The sequence below is a fragment of the Lampris incognitus genome, chromosome 12 (genome assembly GCF_029633865.1).
Source record: "Lampris incognitus isolate fLamInc1 chromosome 12, fLamInc1.hap2, whole genome shotgun sequence".
NCBI lineage: Eukaryota > Metazoa > Chordata > Actinopteri > Lampriformes > Lampridae > Lampris > Lampris incognitus.
The window spans coordinates 8,941,396-8,955,175 of NC_079222.1; the positions used below are offsets into that span (position 1 = coordinate 8,941,396).

Genomic DNA, 13,780 nt, shown 5'->3' on the forward strand with positions numbered 1-13,780 from the left:
CCAGGACACATACCCACATCCGTCTTCCCACCCGCACACGGCCAATTGTGTCTGGAGGGGTGCCCGACTAAGCCGGCGGTAACACGGGGATTCGAACCAGCTGATCCCCCATGTTGAGATATGTGTTTTTTGAACAACGTGTTTAGAGTATTAGAAAGCCTACTAGGCTGTATGTTTTGTTTTTTTCCGGCCACCAGCTGATCTCACAATAAGTCTCTTGGTGGCCTGAAAAAAACCCGGTGTCACTGCCGCCACAGAGATGCAGAAACAATAGGGAACAATGGCAGGCATTTCTCAGGTGCTATCATTGTTACTGACAGACAGCGATAAGACTGAAAAATCTGTGCAATGTCCTTTTGAAATCAACATAAACGCTGTTGAAAGGCCAAAGAAAAGCTGAGGCCTTTCTTTTCTTCCACAGGTTGATTCAACGAGTAATAATATCTTTTGTGCCAAAAAAAAAAAAGAGACCTTGCCATTTCATGAATTCCTCTTACCCAAACCACGATTGCTCAAAGGTGCTGTTACAAAATCAAAGTGTAGGAAAAAAATCACAAAGAAATACTTTGGAGCGCACTTCTTGCTAAAGTTGTGAAATGTGAAACTGACATGGAGAATGTATGACAAGTCTGAAGGTCCTTGTTCTTCCTGCTATGCGTTAGGGGCCAATTAGCTCCCGTTATCAGTCTACCACTTGCTCTCTGCTCCTGCAGACAGCTTTTATGCTCATGCTTGGATGCACAGACATAAAAAAAATTATTTGAACATGAATGAACACACACATGCACGAAAGCTCTGGGCTTTATCGCTTACAGTGTGATGAAATAAACTTGTATCTCATTTTACAATAATAAGAATCACAGCAACAAGGCGCCTGCTTCCCGTTATACGATGTGCCTCCACCAGCCTTGGACTGAATAACACCAGAGCTTCACGACCCATTTTTATCCATCCACCCATTATCCAAGCTGCTTATCCGAAGTCGGGTCGTGGGATGCTGGAGCCTATCCCAGCCGTCATTGGGCGGTAGGTGGGGAGACACCCTGGACAGGCCGCCAGTCCCTCACAGGACCGACACACAGTCACACCTAGGGACTATTTAATACGGCTGATTCACCTGACCTACATGTCTATGGACTGTGGAAGGATACCGGCGCCGCCGGAGGAAACTAATGCAGACAGAGGGAGAACATGCAAACTCCACACAGAGGAGGGCCCGGGACGACCCTTAAGGTTGGACAACGCTGGGGTTCGAACCCAGGACCTTCTTGCTATGAGGCGACCATGCTAACCACTGCGCCATTGTGCTGTCCACCCATTTTTATTTTTCCTGTTGAGCACTCTGTCTATTTTTTAAAGTTGCCAATAAATAACTGACTTGCAGGTATGCCCAGAATCCATGTTTAATCTGTATTTGCATCTGCTTTGAAAGGTCCAGATGTGTTCACCAGAGACACGGCCTTTCTGCAGTAGATATGCCCTCCATCTGTGCTTTGCTGTTCTTAAATGTTCATGTTAACGCCGTAACAGCTGTGTCTTTCAGATACTCGTAGATCATTTGTACAGGCTGGTCATGGTGGAAAGCAACAGAAAGACGAGTGCGTGAAATAAAAACCACCCCCCTTTTTCTCCCCAACTGTGCTTGGCCAATTACCCTTTTTCCAAGATGTCCCGGTCATTGCGCCACCCCCTTTGCCAATCTGAGGAGGGCTGCAGACTACCACGTCTCCTCCGATACATGTGGAGTCGCCAGCTACTTCTTTTCATCCGGCAGTGAGGAGTTTTGCCAGGGGGACGTAGCGCGTGGGAGGATCATACTATTCCCCCCAGTTCCCCCTCCCCCCTGAATAGGTGCCCTGACCGACCAGTGGAGGCACTAGTGATGCGACCAGGACACATACTCACGTCCAGCTTCCCACCTACAGACACGGCCAATTGTGTCTGTAGGGACATCCGACCAAGCTGGAGGTAACACGGGGATTCGAACCAGAGATGTCCGTGTTGGGAGGCAACAGAATAGACCGCTACGCTACCCGGACGCCAAACTATTCGACTTTTAACCTCATTCAGACGTTGACATGTGCCTACCTGTTATGTCTATGGCTCTGTCAGAGGTAAGGTTTTCCGTGCTGCCCCGCTCGCCCATGGGTCCACCTGCTCCGAACGCCGCCATCAGCAGCATGTCAGAAAGACGCCCCGCACTCTGAGACCTGCAGCAACAGGACAGGGGAAGGGGAAAATAAAGAGTGAGAGGTGCGTACATAGAGGAGAAAATAAAGGATATGCATCAAAAAACAAACCACTGAAAAATATTCTTGCAAGATATTCAATAGTTATATGAAATATTTGGATAAATGCTTTCTTTTCTTTATGTTACATAACCTAACCAATTAGAGTGCCAGAAACACGTGGCCATGTGGGGTTCACGTGCACACATGCTACCCTACGCTCACGTGACATGCGAGTGAGAGCAGTAAATGAAGAAAACAACTTGCCAAACTACACTTTGATTCTAGCAGTAACGTTAGTGTCTTGTGAACATGGACTCGGCAGAAATGAACACTGTGAGGAGGTGACTTTAGAGTCCAAGAGGAGCAGTACGTCAGTTGTCTGGACCTATATTTTGGATTTAGGACAGAAGATACTGTAAGGTATTGTGCAAAATGTGTCTCGCTACCGTTGCTACAACACGGGGCAACACTATAAACCCGCTCCAACATTTAAGAAAGCATCACGACACCATGTATGACAACTGCATGGCTAAAAACCTGACCACCAGTGTGTGAAGTAGGCAAAACACCACCCGGCAGGGATCACTGACAAAATTGTTCGAGAGTATATCTCCATATGAACGAGATTCAAAAGAGCACCATGGAATTACTCAGACGACAGCGGAGTTCATAGGGAAATATAGCCTTGAACATTGTCCCCAACAGGTAGGTGAAGCAGGTATGTGTAAGTTCAACACAGACATAAGCATTATGTAGATTTAGGATTTCACAGGCTATCAAAACTTTTTCGATTTTGCCGCAGAAGAACTCAACTAATTCTGACAAAAATAAATAAAACCATATTAATGTAGAAACTAAGAACTCGTAAATTTAAACTGAATGCAATTTATGACAGTTTATGACTTCTACGGCATAATATTTGTAAAATGAAAACATTTTATGGGCCCACAGACACCCTGGTAATATTGGGTAAACCTGCACTCACACGCCATTGAAGTGGCAAGTTAACAAGAGCTAGTTATATTTTGAAAACTGCAAAAGAACCCACCCCCTCACTTCTGCCTAAGACCCTCGTGACGGTACAAACTGACTGACAGTGAGTAGGGACCAAGGCTGGCTTGCAAAGGACTCTCCTGATTGGCCAATAGGGAGCGGGTCCAGAGAACAATTTCTGTCTCTGTTCACAGCACCTCGGGTCGGCCTCATAGACCCCATTTTTTCTCAGTGCATCTACTTACTTGATAGCTGTTTGGGTTAAGAAAGAGTTTGACGGAATATTATAAAAAGTTCTCTGAATTAAAACCACTGATAGCCACTTATGAGCCCAGTTTAAGTCCAACTTAACTTAAGTCTTAACTTAAATTCAGCTCATACATTTGGCAAACAGAGAAACGGCTCCTACCTTCCAAATGCCTTGGCGTTCTCATTTAGTCTATGGATGCACTGAGCCGACTGGTTGGCCTTCATGAGAACCGGTGGCCCCGGGTCTCTGGGCTCTGGAGCGGCAGTCCTGCTGCCGGGCGAGCCAAGGACCAAACCTTGCTGTGTGAGGAGGGTCATCAGGTTCGGGGAGCTGGGAGGCTTAGGAAACTCAAAGGGAGGAATGGTCTGAGGATAAGAATAGCAAGACAGAGAGAGAGAGAGAGAGAGAGCAAGAGCGAGAGAGAGAGAGGGAGAGAAGGTTTAGTTGAACTCCTGGGTAGATAAAAGAATTAGAAGTGAAGTGTGTTGTATTTTAAGCATGAACTCAAAATGGAACATCCATTTTAGCATGCCAAAACACAGGAATACAAAAGTTTCATTCTGACACACACGTGCACACACACACACACACGCAATACCGCACAACAAAGCTCATATGTTAACATTTGCACGCATTTCATCTGTATTTATGCATGTTATTTCTCTGTAAAAAAAACTTTTTACATATTCATGGTCTGTTTCCAGTGAAAATATCTGAGAATTTATATTCAAACAAACAACTTTTTTTAAACTTTTAAAATAAAAGTTAAAAATAGAAATTAAAACGACAAAATGATGCATTGCGGTGAGTTTGAAGAAGGAAAGTTTTTATTTTATTTTATTTTGGGGGGGGGGTTCCCCCCCCCCTTTTCTCCCAAATTGTACTTGGCCAATTACCCCGCTCTTCTGAGCCGTCCCGGTCGTTGCTCCACCCCCTCTGCCGATCCGGGGAGGGCTGCAGACTACCACATGCCTCCTCCCATACATGTGGAGTCACCAGCCACTTCTTTTCACCTGACAGTGAGGAGTTTCACCAGGGGGGCGTAGCACGTAGGAAGATCACGCTAATTCCCCCCACTTCCTCCTCCTCCCCGAACAGGCACCACGACTGACCAGAGAGGAGGTGCTAGTGCAGCGACCAGGACATATACGTACCCACATCCGGCTTCCCACCCGCAGACACGGCCAATCGTGTCTGTAGGGACACCCGACCAAGCCAGAGGTAAAATGACACCCTAGAGGAAGCAAAGTTGTTGTAGCTAACAACCAAATATGGAAGAACAAGCAGGTAGAGGCCAAAAGATATGTTTACCATGTTAACTTTGTTGAACAGCTGCAAAGAAGTTGACACAGCATTAGTGCAGTCGCCATAGGGCGATCTCGGATAGATCTCTGGGAATTTGAGTGGTCAAATACCAATGTAGTTGCCATGCCTTCCCATAAGTGTCAGTAAATTAAACAAAAAGCCACACATCATAAGTGTCAGTAAATTAAATAAAAAGCCACAAATCACCATAGGTGTTAGTGAATTGAACAAAAATGACAAAATCTTAGTGGTTTGTAACCTGAAAGTGCTTCATGGAGGAACTTAAGAAGATTTAACACATGTATGTCGACTCAATACACAGGTAGGCCTGACCTACCCTGGAAGGAGAGCCGAGGATTGTGGGAAGGGGACTACGTTGCATCAGCTCACTGAGCCTCGGGGAGGAGTGCAGTGGGCGGACAGCCATCATGCCAGCCTGGTGCGTCACCACTGGATCTGAGTGCTGCTTCCTGATCTTTTGCCTGCTGCCACCACCGGCACACTCCAACAGACAGGGAGCACTGTGGAGTCGAGTGCCTAGTCCTGTTGCCTGCTGCTGTGAGGGTGGTCGGGGGTCAGCGTAGTGAAGAACTGGGGAGAGAACAGTGAGAAGGTCCTTGATTTTAAAACATGCACACCCAACACCACACACACACACACATTTTATATATCTCTACTACTACTACTACTTCTGGCTGCTCCGGAAGACAGTTGGTCCAGATGGCATGCCTGAGGAGGCACGGAGGTGTTAAGGAGAGATGGCAGTGGGGTTTTTAACTAGATTGTTTAACACCATCTTGGAAAGTGAGAGGATGCCTGAGGAGTGGAGAAGAAGCATACTGGTACCGATTTTCACGAACAAGGGTGATGTGCAGAACTGTAGCAACTACAGAGGTGTAAAGTTGATCAGCCACAGCATGAAGATATGGGAAAGAGTAATAGAAGCTAGGTGAAGAGGAGAGGTGATGATCAGCGAGCAGCAGTATGAATTCATGCCACAAAAAAGCACCACACATGTGACGTTTGCTTTGAGAATGCTGATGGAGAAGTCAGAAGGTCAGGAGGTCAGAAGGAGTTACATTGGGTCTTTGTGGATCTAGAGAAAGCATATGACAGGGTGCTGAGAGAGGAGGTGTGGTATTGTGTGAGGAAGTCAGGAGTGGCAGAGAAGTATGTAGGAGTGGTGCAGGATATGTAGTATGAGGGCAGTGTGACATTGGTGAGGTGTGCAATTGGAATGACAGATGGGTTCAAGGTGGAGGTGGGATTATATCAAGGTTTGGCTCTGAGCCCTTTCTTATTTGCAATGGTGATGGACAGGTTGACGGACAAGATCAGGCAGGAGTCTCTGTGGATTATGATTGTTTGCGGATGACATTGTGATATGTAGCGAGTGTAGGCTGCAGGTGGAGGAGAGCCCGGAGAGGTGGAGGTATGCACTGGAGAGAAGAGGAATGAAAGTCAGTAAACACAGCGTGAGCAAGACGGAATACCTATGTGTGAATGAGAGGGAGGACAGTGGAATGGTGAGGATGCAAGGAGGAGAGGTTTAAATACTCGGGGTCAACTGTCCAAAGTAACGGGGAGTGTGGAAGAGAGGTCAAGAAGAGAGTGCAGGCAGGGTGGAGAAGAGTGTCAGGAGTGATTTGTGACAGAAGGGTACCAGCAAGAGTTAAAGGGAAGGTTTACAAGACGGTAGTGAGACCAGCTATGTTATATGGTTTGGAGACAGTGGCACTGACGAACAGACAGGAGGTGGAGCTGGAGGTGGCAGAGTTGAAGATGCTGAGATTTTCACTGGGAGTGACGAAGAAGGACAGGATTAGGAACGAGTATATTAGAGGGACAGCTCAGGTTGGACGGTTTGGAGCCAAAGCAAGAGAGGCAAGACTGAGATGATTTGGACATGTGCGGAGGAGAGATGCTGAATGTGGAGCTGCCAGGGAAGAGGAAAAGAGGAAGGCAAAAGAGGAGGTTTATGGATGTGGTGAGGGAGGGCATGAAGGTGGCTGGTGTGACAGAGGAAGATGCAGAGGAAAGGAAGAGATGGAAACAGATGATCCGCTGTGGCGACCCCTAACGGGAGCAGCCGAAAATAGTAGTAGTAGAAGACACACACACACACACACACACACACACACACACACACACACAGAGTTTTTGGAACATGAGAAACCAGAGCAGTGTGGCAAACTCATAAGGCGTGTCATGATATAGGCATAACTTTAACATTATCAAACAACTGTGTCATACTGAGGGCCTACAGAAGTTATATCAGTGTACAATATAAAGTAAACATGAATTATAAATCATATATACTATTTCAACAACCAGTCAAACCATAAACTGAGTTCGGATTGGAAAGCTATACTGTAGCTTTCAAACATAATCAACTTATTACAATGCAGTACCCAGAGTCTTAGCATACTGTACACACGAGAAGTCGTACTGAAACAGCCATTATCCACTAACTAGCGCGGATTACCATCCTGAGCATGTTCAACGATATTTTGACAAACACACAAACTAAATAAAACAAACACACAAAATGGATCATTTTTTTCCCACATTCATTTGCCCTTTGGTCCTCAGGACTGCATTGAGTCTCATTTGCTGCATATTCAATTTGACATGGTGGCGCTACAGACGTCACCTGATTTAACAGATAAAATAGACAAGTACAGGTTTTAGAGGAAGGGGAAATATAATAAACGTGTTAGCAACCTGTTTTTATTTCTGGACTATACTCTCTAAAAGAAAATTGAATTTGACGGGCCAGGAGATGTACCAAGACCTTGCAAACAGGTCCAAGAATGCGGGTTGTCCAAAACCAAGACAAACTAAGACAGAGGATTAGGATGAGGAAAAGATAAAAACTGAAGAAAGACAAAAAAGACAAGGACGTGAAGATTAAAGATAATAGGCCTTTTTTTTGTTGTTGCAAATGTTAACATGTTCCAGAGACGAAAAGGATGCAAAATGCATGACCTGTTTAAACCATCAATTTTTTACAGACAGGAGCTACATGATATTCAAATATCCCCGTTGGAGGATCAAACCAACTCTCAGGAGGAGTGCTGTAACTCAAATGACTGCATTTCAATGATAGAGAGATTAAAAGCAAAATGAAATGATAGAAAGATTAAAAGGAAAATAAAATGATAGAAAGGTTAAAAGGAAAATGAACTTGGGACATGAATCTGAATGAATCTGGACATTTTGGACAGGATGACAATAACGCTAAAATTCATATGAAGGAAATACTTTACAATACAGCACAACATAATAAACTGTGTCTAATGCATTTGCATCACTGTTTTTAATCCCCTTATGATGTTTGTTCTCTTTTAAAATGTGCCCTCTTGTGTATCTTAATACAGACCTTGTCATTATTTCTATCTCTGTGACTGTTGTGTATGATATCCTCTTTAATCCAAATAAAACAACAAAAACTAGCAGGAAAAGAGTTAAAGTGCCCCACCACCCCAACCACAGCCCTGCAGGCACAACACGTCAAACAAACCCAGCTACTGGTACCAACGCGAGACACTAAACTGGGGTTATCAAGGTTATCACATCGGTTGGGGAGGGGGGAGGAGGCGAGGGAGAAGGATGAGTTTGTACCATAAGCGCAACCACAAGAGCACCAAGATGGGGATATAGATTATTTTTTACATTCAATGAATCTTCCCTCAATCACTGCACATTAAAATGACACGCTTAAGGCAAAAATAGCAGTAGAGGCGTTATGAGGGCACTGCTAGCTTTAAACCAAACAAAGCTAGTGGCATGCACGGTTTTAACTCAGAATGGTATAAAATATTTAAAGAACAACTTACAGCAGGCTTGCTCTCAGCATGTAATTGGACATTAGTCAAGGGTGCAAATCCTGCCCTCTTGGAGAGAAGCTACAATATCAGTGATTGTAAAAGAGGGCAAGGACAAACTTGAATGTGCCAATTAGAGACCAATTTTTGTCCTCAGTGTGGACTATAAGCTGTATACATCTGTAAGAGGGCGGCATGGTGGCCCAGTGGTTAGCGCTGTCGCCTCACAGCAAGAAGGTCCTGGGTTCAAACCCTGGGGCTGTCCAACCTTGGGGGGTCATCCCAGGTCGTCCTCTGTGTGGAGTTTGCATGTTCTCCCCGTGTCTGTGGTGGGTTTTCTCCCGAGTGCTCCGGTTTCCCCCACCATCAAAATGAAACATGCATGTGAGGGCTAATACTCCTGCCTGTGCCCCTGATCAAGGCAACAGGAAAAGAACTGGAGCTGGTCCCCAGGCGCAGCATGACGGCGGCAGCCCACTGCTCCTAGCTACACACATCACAGCTAGGATAGGTTAATTTGCAGTAAATTAATTTCCCCAAGGGGAATAAAGGAAACTTAATTTAATTTAACTTAATAGCAAGGAGAATAGCGTCTCTATTTCCAGATCTTATTTCACATGACCAAACCAGTTTCGTTAGGGAAAGGCTGACTTAGAACAATTTACGGAGGAACTTACATATTATGATACATATTAAAAACATAAAATTAGTTGGACTTGGCTGCCGAAAAGGCTTCTGATTCGGTGAATTGTTGATACTTGCACAAGGTCTTAGGAAAATGTGGGTTTCATGATGACGTTATTAATAAAATCAAGAATCTATACTATAAGCCATCTGCTAGAATTAAAATTACAGGGAATCTAACAAATAGTTTCACTCTTGAGAGGTGGTGCTGTCAGGGGCGGGACTGTTCGCCACTCCTTTTTGCAGTGTTCCTTGAACCACTCAGTCAATGGATTAAACAGACCAATATGATCAAGGCATAGCATAACATAGGCATAGCAGGGTTTGAACATAAAATTGCCCTTTTTGCCGATGATGTCTTGGTTTATTTGAGTGACCCCACTACCTCTCTTTTCAATCTAATGAATTTAATTCTAGTATTTGGACCTTTACCAGGGAATAAAATAAATGTACAAAGACCCAGGTGCTGGTATATAACAACGACCCTCCAGATAAATCTGATTATAACCTTGATCGGCAGGCAGAATCAACGAAATATCTTGGGGTGTATCTGCCGAAAGATTTATACAGATTTAGATCCACCAACTATGAGCCCCTGAAATCAAAAATTAAAGTAGACATAGACAGATTGAACCCTCTTCCATTCATAGGCTTAGCCTCTAGGGTGGACTCAGTGAAATGAACTTATTACAAGACTTTTGTATCTGTTTCAAACTTTGCCTGTTGATGTTGCAGATAAGCAATTCGTGGAGTCGGATAGACTCATCTCAAAGTACCTGTGGCAGGGCAAAAAGAACAAGGAGGAGCTATAGCACACTTCAACTGTCAAGAAACAAGGGGGCATCTAGCACTGCCACGGAGGGATGATCATAGGGCTGCCCAATTAAAAGCACTTATTTGCTGGTGTAATCTCAAGTACATTTCATGATGGAAAGCTGCTAAGATCGCTCTAACAGACAATACCCCAATTCAAGCTATCACACCAGTTAAAGGGTTATGTGCACACCTAAAAAGATCAGGATAACCCATGGATCAGTTTACCTCTGAAAATATGGAATGATGTGGTGAAAAGTTTCACTTTAAAAATCATGGAAAAGTATCTGAGTTGGTGTGTCTGTGACAGTGATTTTACCCCCGTAGACAAGACAGTAGATTTAAAAATTGGGCCACAAGGGGGCTCTCAGCCCACTGTACTATTATGACTAATGGGGAACTTTAAGATTTTCAAACCATAAAAGATAACTTCCAAATGGAACAAAATTATTTTTATAGATATTTACAAATGAGACATTTTTATCATTAAATCAAAGATGGATATACAGAAGAAACACAAAAGGGTGGCATAATGAATGTGTTTTACTCAGCATATGCTGAGGAAAACATACATACGTATGTACTGTAAACAAGTTGTCTTTATTCCAGTTTGTTCCGAACAGCTCCGTACCTTTTTTGTTTCCTTTATATTGTCTGCTTGTTCGTTCTTTTGTTTGTATGATGTTTTAGCTTGCTTCGTACTTTTTTCTTTTTCTTTTTTTTAAATTTGTGCTTATATATTTACAAAAACATGTGAAAGAGTAATGATGAGAAATGTTTATGGTGTGAAAACAAAATGATTTTTGAAATACTCCCAATAAAAACTATGAAAAACAAATTGCAACATAAGATACTTGCGAAACCAGCTTTTGGATATCCAGACGACCAGAGAGACTCTGGTGGATGTTGGCAGAGTTTCCTCATTTGTCTTTGCAGCCTGCAGAGCTGACAGCGGCTGAACTTTTGGGCAGCATCATCCTTCACTGGTAAATGTACAAACACTACTGGGCCACTGTGTCCCACCTTCCACTGTGACATCAACGTCACAAAACAGCTGAGCTTCATTTTTGGAGCAATAAACACAGCATGAGGAGTGCATTTGTCTCTATACATGTTATTTGATGAATAATATATCTTATTTGCAGTGTCTTTCCAGACCCTTAACTAGGTTCATAACCAATGAACTTTCTGAAATCAAGTAATCTATTAATTATTTTGGCAATTGATCAAGTTAATCAGATAGGAAAATGTGCTTTCAAGTGTTTTATTTAAGAGCAACAGCACAACACAAGATTCACTCTGGCCCACAATTTACACTCTGCAATAAGTATATTTTTTATTCATGGTCCATGTTCTTAACAGCATCCCTGTTTTTTTTTATACTACTTTATTAATCCCCGTGGGGCAATTTTTTCTCTGCATTTAACCCATCCTAGCCGTGTAGCTACAAGCAGTGGGCAGCCGCCGTGTAGTGCCCGGGGACCAACTCCAGTTATTTCTTCCTACAGCATTGGTCAGGGGCACAGCCAGGACTATAAATCCTAACATACATGTCTTTTTGATGGTGGGGAAACCAGTGCACCTGGAGAAACCCCACCGCAGACACAGGGAGAACATGCAAACTCCATACAGAGGACGACCTGGGATGACCCCCAAGGCTAGACAACCCCAGGGTTCAAACCCAGGACCTTCTTTTATAACTTTTATGTATTTTATAACTTTTTATAGCTTTTATATATATCCATCCACTATCCAAACCGCCTATCCTACTCTCAGGGCCACGGGGATGCTGGAGCCTATCCCAGCAGTCATTGGGCGGCAGGCAGGGAGACACCTGGACAGACCGCCAGACCATCACACAGGATGCTTTCTCTTGATGTGCTGTAACATGGATGTGCTGTTGTGGTACGCAGGCTTAGATTTGCAATGCTTGTACACCACTGCATTTTCTTTGTGTTTTAGTTGAAAATAGCCCCAAACTTTGGACATTTTATATTGTTTCTTTGGTTTCTGCCTCTTCTCTTTGCTCACCTTTGTTTTCTGCTTTTTTCTCAAGTCAAATAGTCCACTGTGTCTTCTACGTCTGAGCACTTTTCTGCCCTGTCCTAGTTCTTCCAGTGTACAAGGCAATCTTAGACATGCATTTAAGACACAAACCGAAACTTGGAGAAGGCAGTAAATTGAAATCAATCACTTGTGACAGAACTACTCTTTACGCAACACGTCCCCACTTGTAAAGTCAAAGAACAGAGATGAACCAACTACAAATATGACAAAACACGGGACATAGGACAGGTTAAAAGGGTATTATTTGAATTTTGATTTAAAAATAGAACGTGTTGTTGCTGTCATCAGGAAGAGAGGTAGGCTGTTCCACAGTTTGTCTGTCCCACACCTGCCTGTAGTTAGCTGGATGTGCTTACTCGATCTACCGTTGCACTATCAACATTTCCCACAGAATTGGATATAGAAAGCTGAAAACCATAGCTGTCAACTAACCTTATAGGTGCTATGTGTAATACTTTAGCATAACATGAATAGTAAATATCATGATGCTGATTCAAAATCAAATAAAAGGTTAACAGATTTTTGGGTTGTTTTGATACCAGCGACCAAAGATTTGCTTGCACTCGCAGTCCTCAAGTAAACTATGCAGCAATCACAGCTAACGACTTTTCCTGAGGGTGCTTTTGAAAAGGCCAGATGTCGGCCAACGTGCCACACGTATCTGCTACCTTTCTACTGGAATCTGCTTGTCTTGCTTGTATTGATTCACCATTATTCACATCATTGAATGATAAAGGTCCAGATTCCTATCAAATCAAACATAGCATCTTCGATGTGGAAGAATGACATTTTTATTACCTTGAGGGGGGTGCTGAAATGGTCTGGCTCCTCCTAGGGACAGCCTGCGGGGGGTAGGAGCTGCTCCCTGGCTGTAGGGAGGTGAAGGTCCTGCCTTGACCAGCGAGCCTCCACTGCTGAAATGACGCACCAGCGTCGTGGACAGACTGATCAGTTTCTGGCATAATATCAATGTTGTGTGAGTACATCGTGTGTGAATGTGTGTGTGTTTTCTTCAGCTATATTTGGAGGGATCAATTTGAGTTTTTAATCATGAAAGTGAGGACATTATTACAAAGTGTGGACATTTTGGCCGGTCCTCACTCCTTAAAGAGTGTATTTTAAGGCTAGGACTTGGGTTTAGGGTTAGAATTAGGATTAGGTTAAGGTTAGGGTAAGAGTTAAGGTTAGACATGTAGTTAAGGGTTACATGATGGTTAAGGGGGGGGTTAAGGGCTGGAAAATAAATATGGTCAATGAGGGTCCTCAAAAGTTTAGCAAAATGGCATCTGGGTGGCATAGCGGTCTATTCCATTCCCTACCAACACAGGGATCTCCGGTTTGAATCCCCGTGTTACCTCCGGCTTGGTCAGGCGTCTTTACAGACACGATTGGCCATGTCTGCAGGAGGGAAGCCGGATGTGGGTATGGGTCCTGATCGCTGCACTAGCACCTCCTCTGGTTGGTCAGGGAGCCTGTTCGGGGGGGAGGGAAAACTGGGGGGAATAGCGTGATCCTCCCATACGCTACGTCCCCCTGGCGACACTCCTCACTGTCAGGTGAAAAGAAGCGGCTGGCAACTCCACATGTATCGGAGGAGGCATGTGGTAGTC

General features: G+C 44.0%; 1 protein-coding gene across 2 annotated transcripts in view; it reads right to left on the reverse strand.

Annotated features, from left to right (window-relative positions):
- ulk1b (unc-51 like autophagy activating kinase 1) overlaps nucleotides 1–13,780 on the reverse strand; it is a 69,256-nt gene that overhangs the window by 14,514 nt on the left and 40,962 nt on the right. For both annotated transcript variants that reach the window (XM_056290622.1, XM_056290623.1), the window contains 4 exons: nucleotides 12,969–13,084; nucleotides 5,117–5,370; nucleotides 3,634–3,839; nucleotides 2,089–2,210 (listed from right to left, as the gene is read on the reverse strand). In XM_056290622.1, coding sequence (XP_056146597.1) covers nucleotides 2,089–2,210; nucleotides 3,634–3,839; nucleotides 5,117–5,370; nucleotides 12,969–13,084 — 698 coding nt within the window. The remainder of the gene's footprint in view (nucleotides 1–2,088; nucleotides 2,211–3,633; nucleotides 3,840–5,116; nucleotides 5,371–12,968; nucleotides 13,085–13,780) is intronic.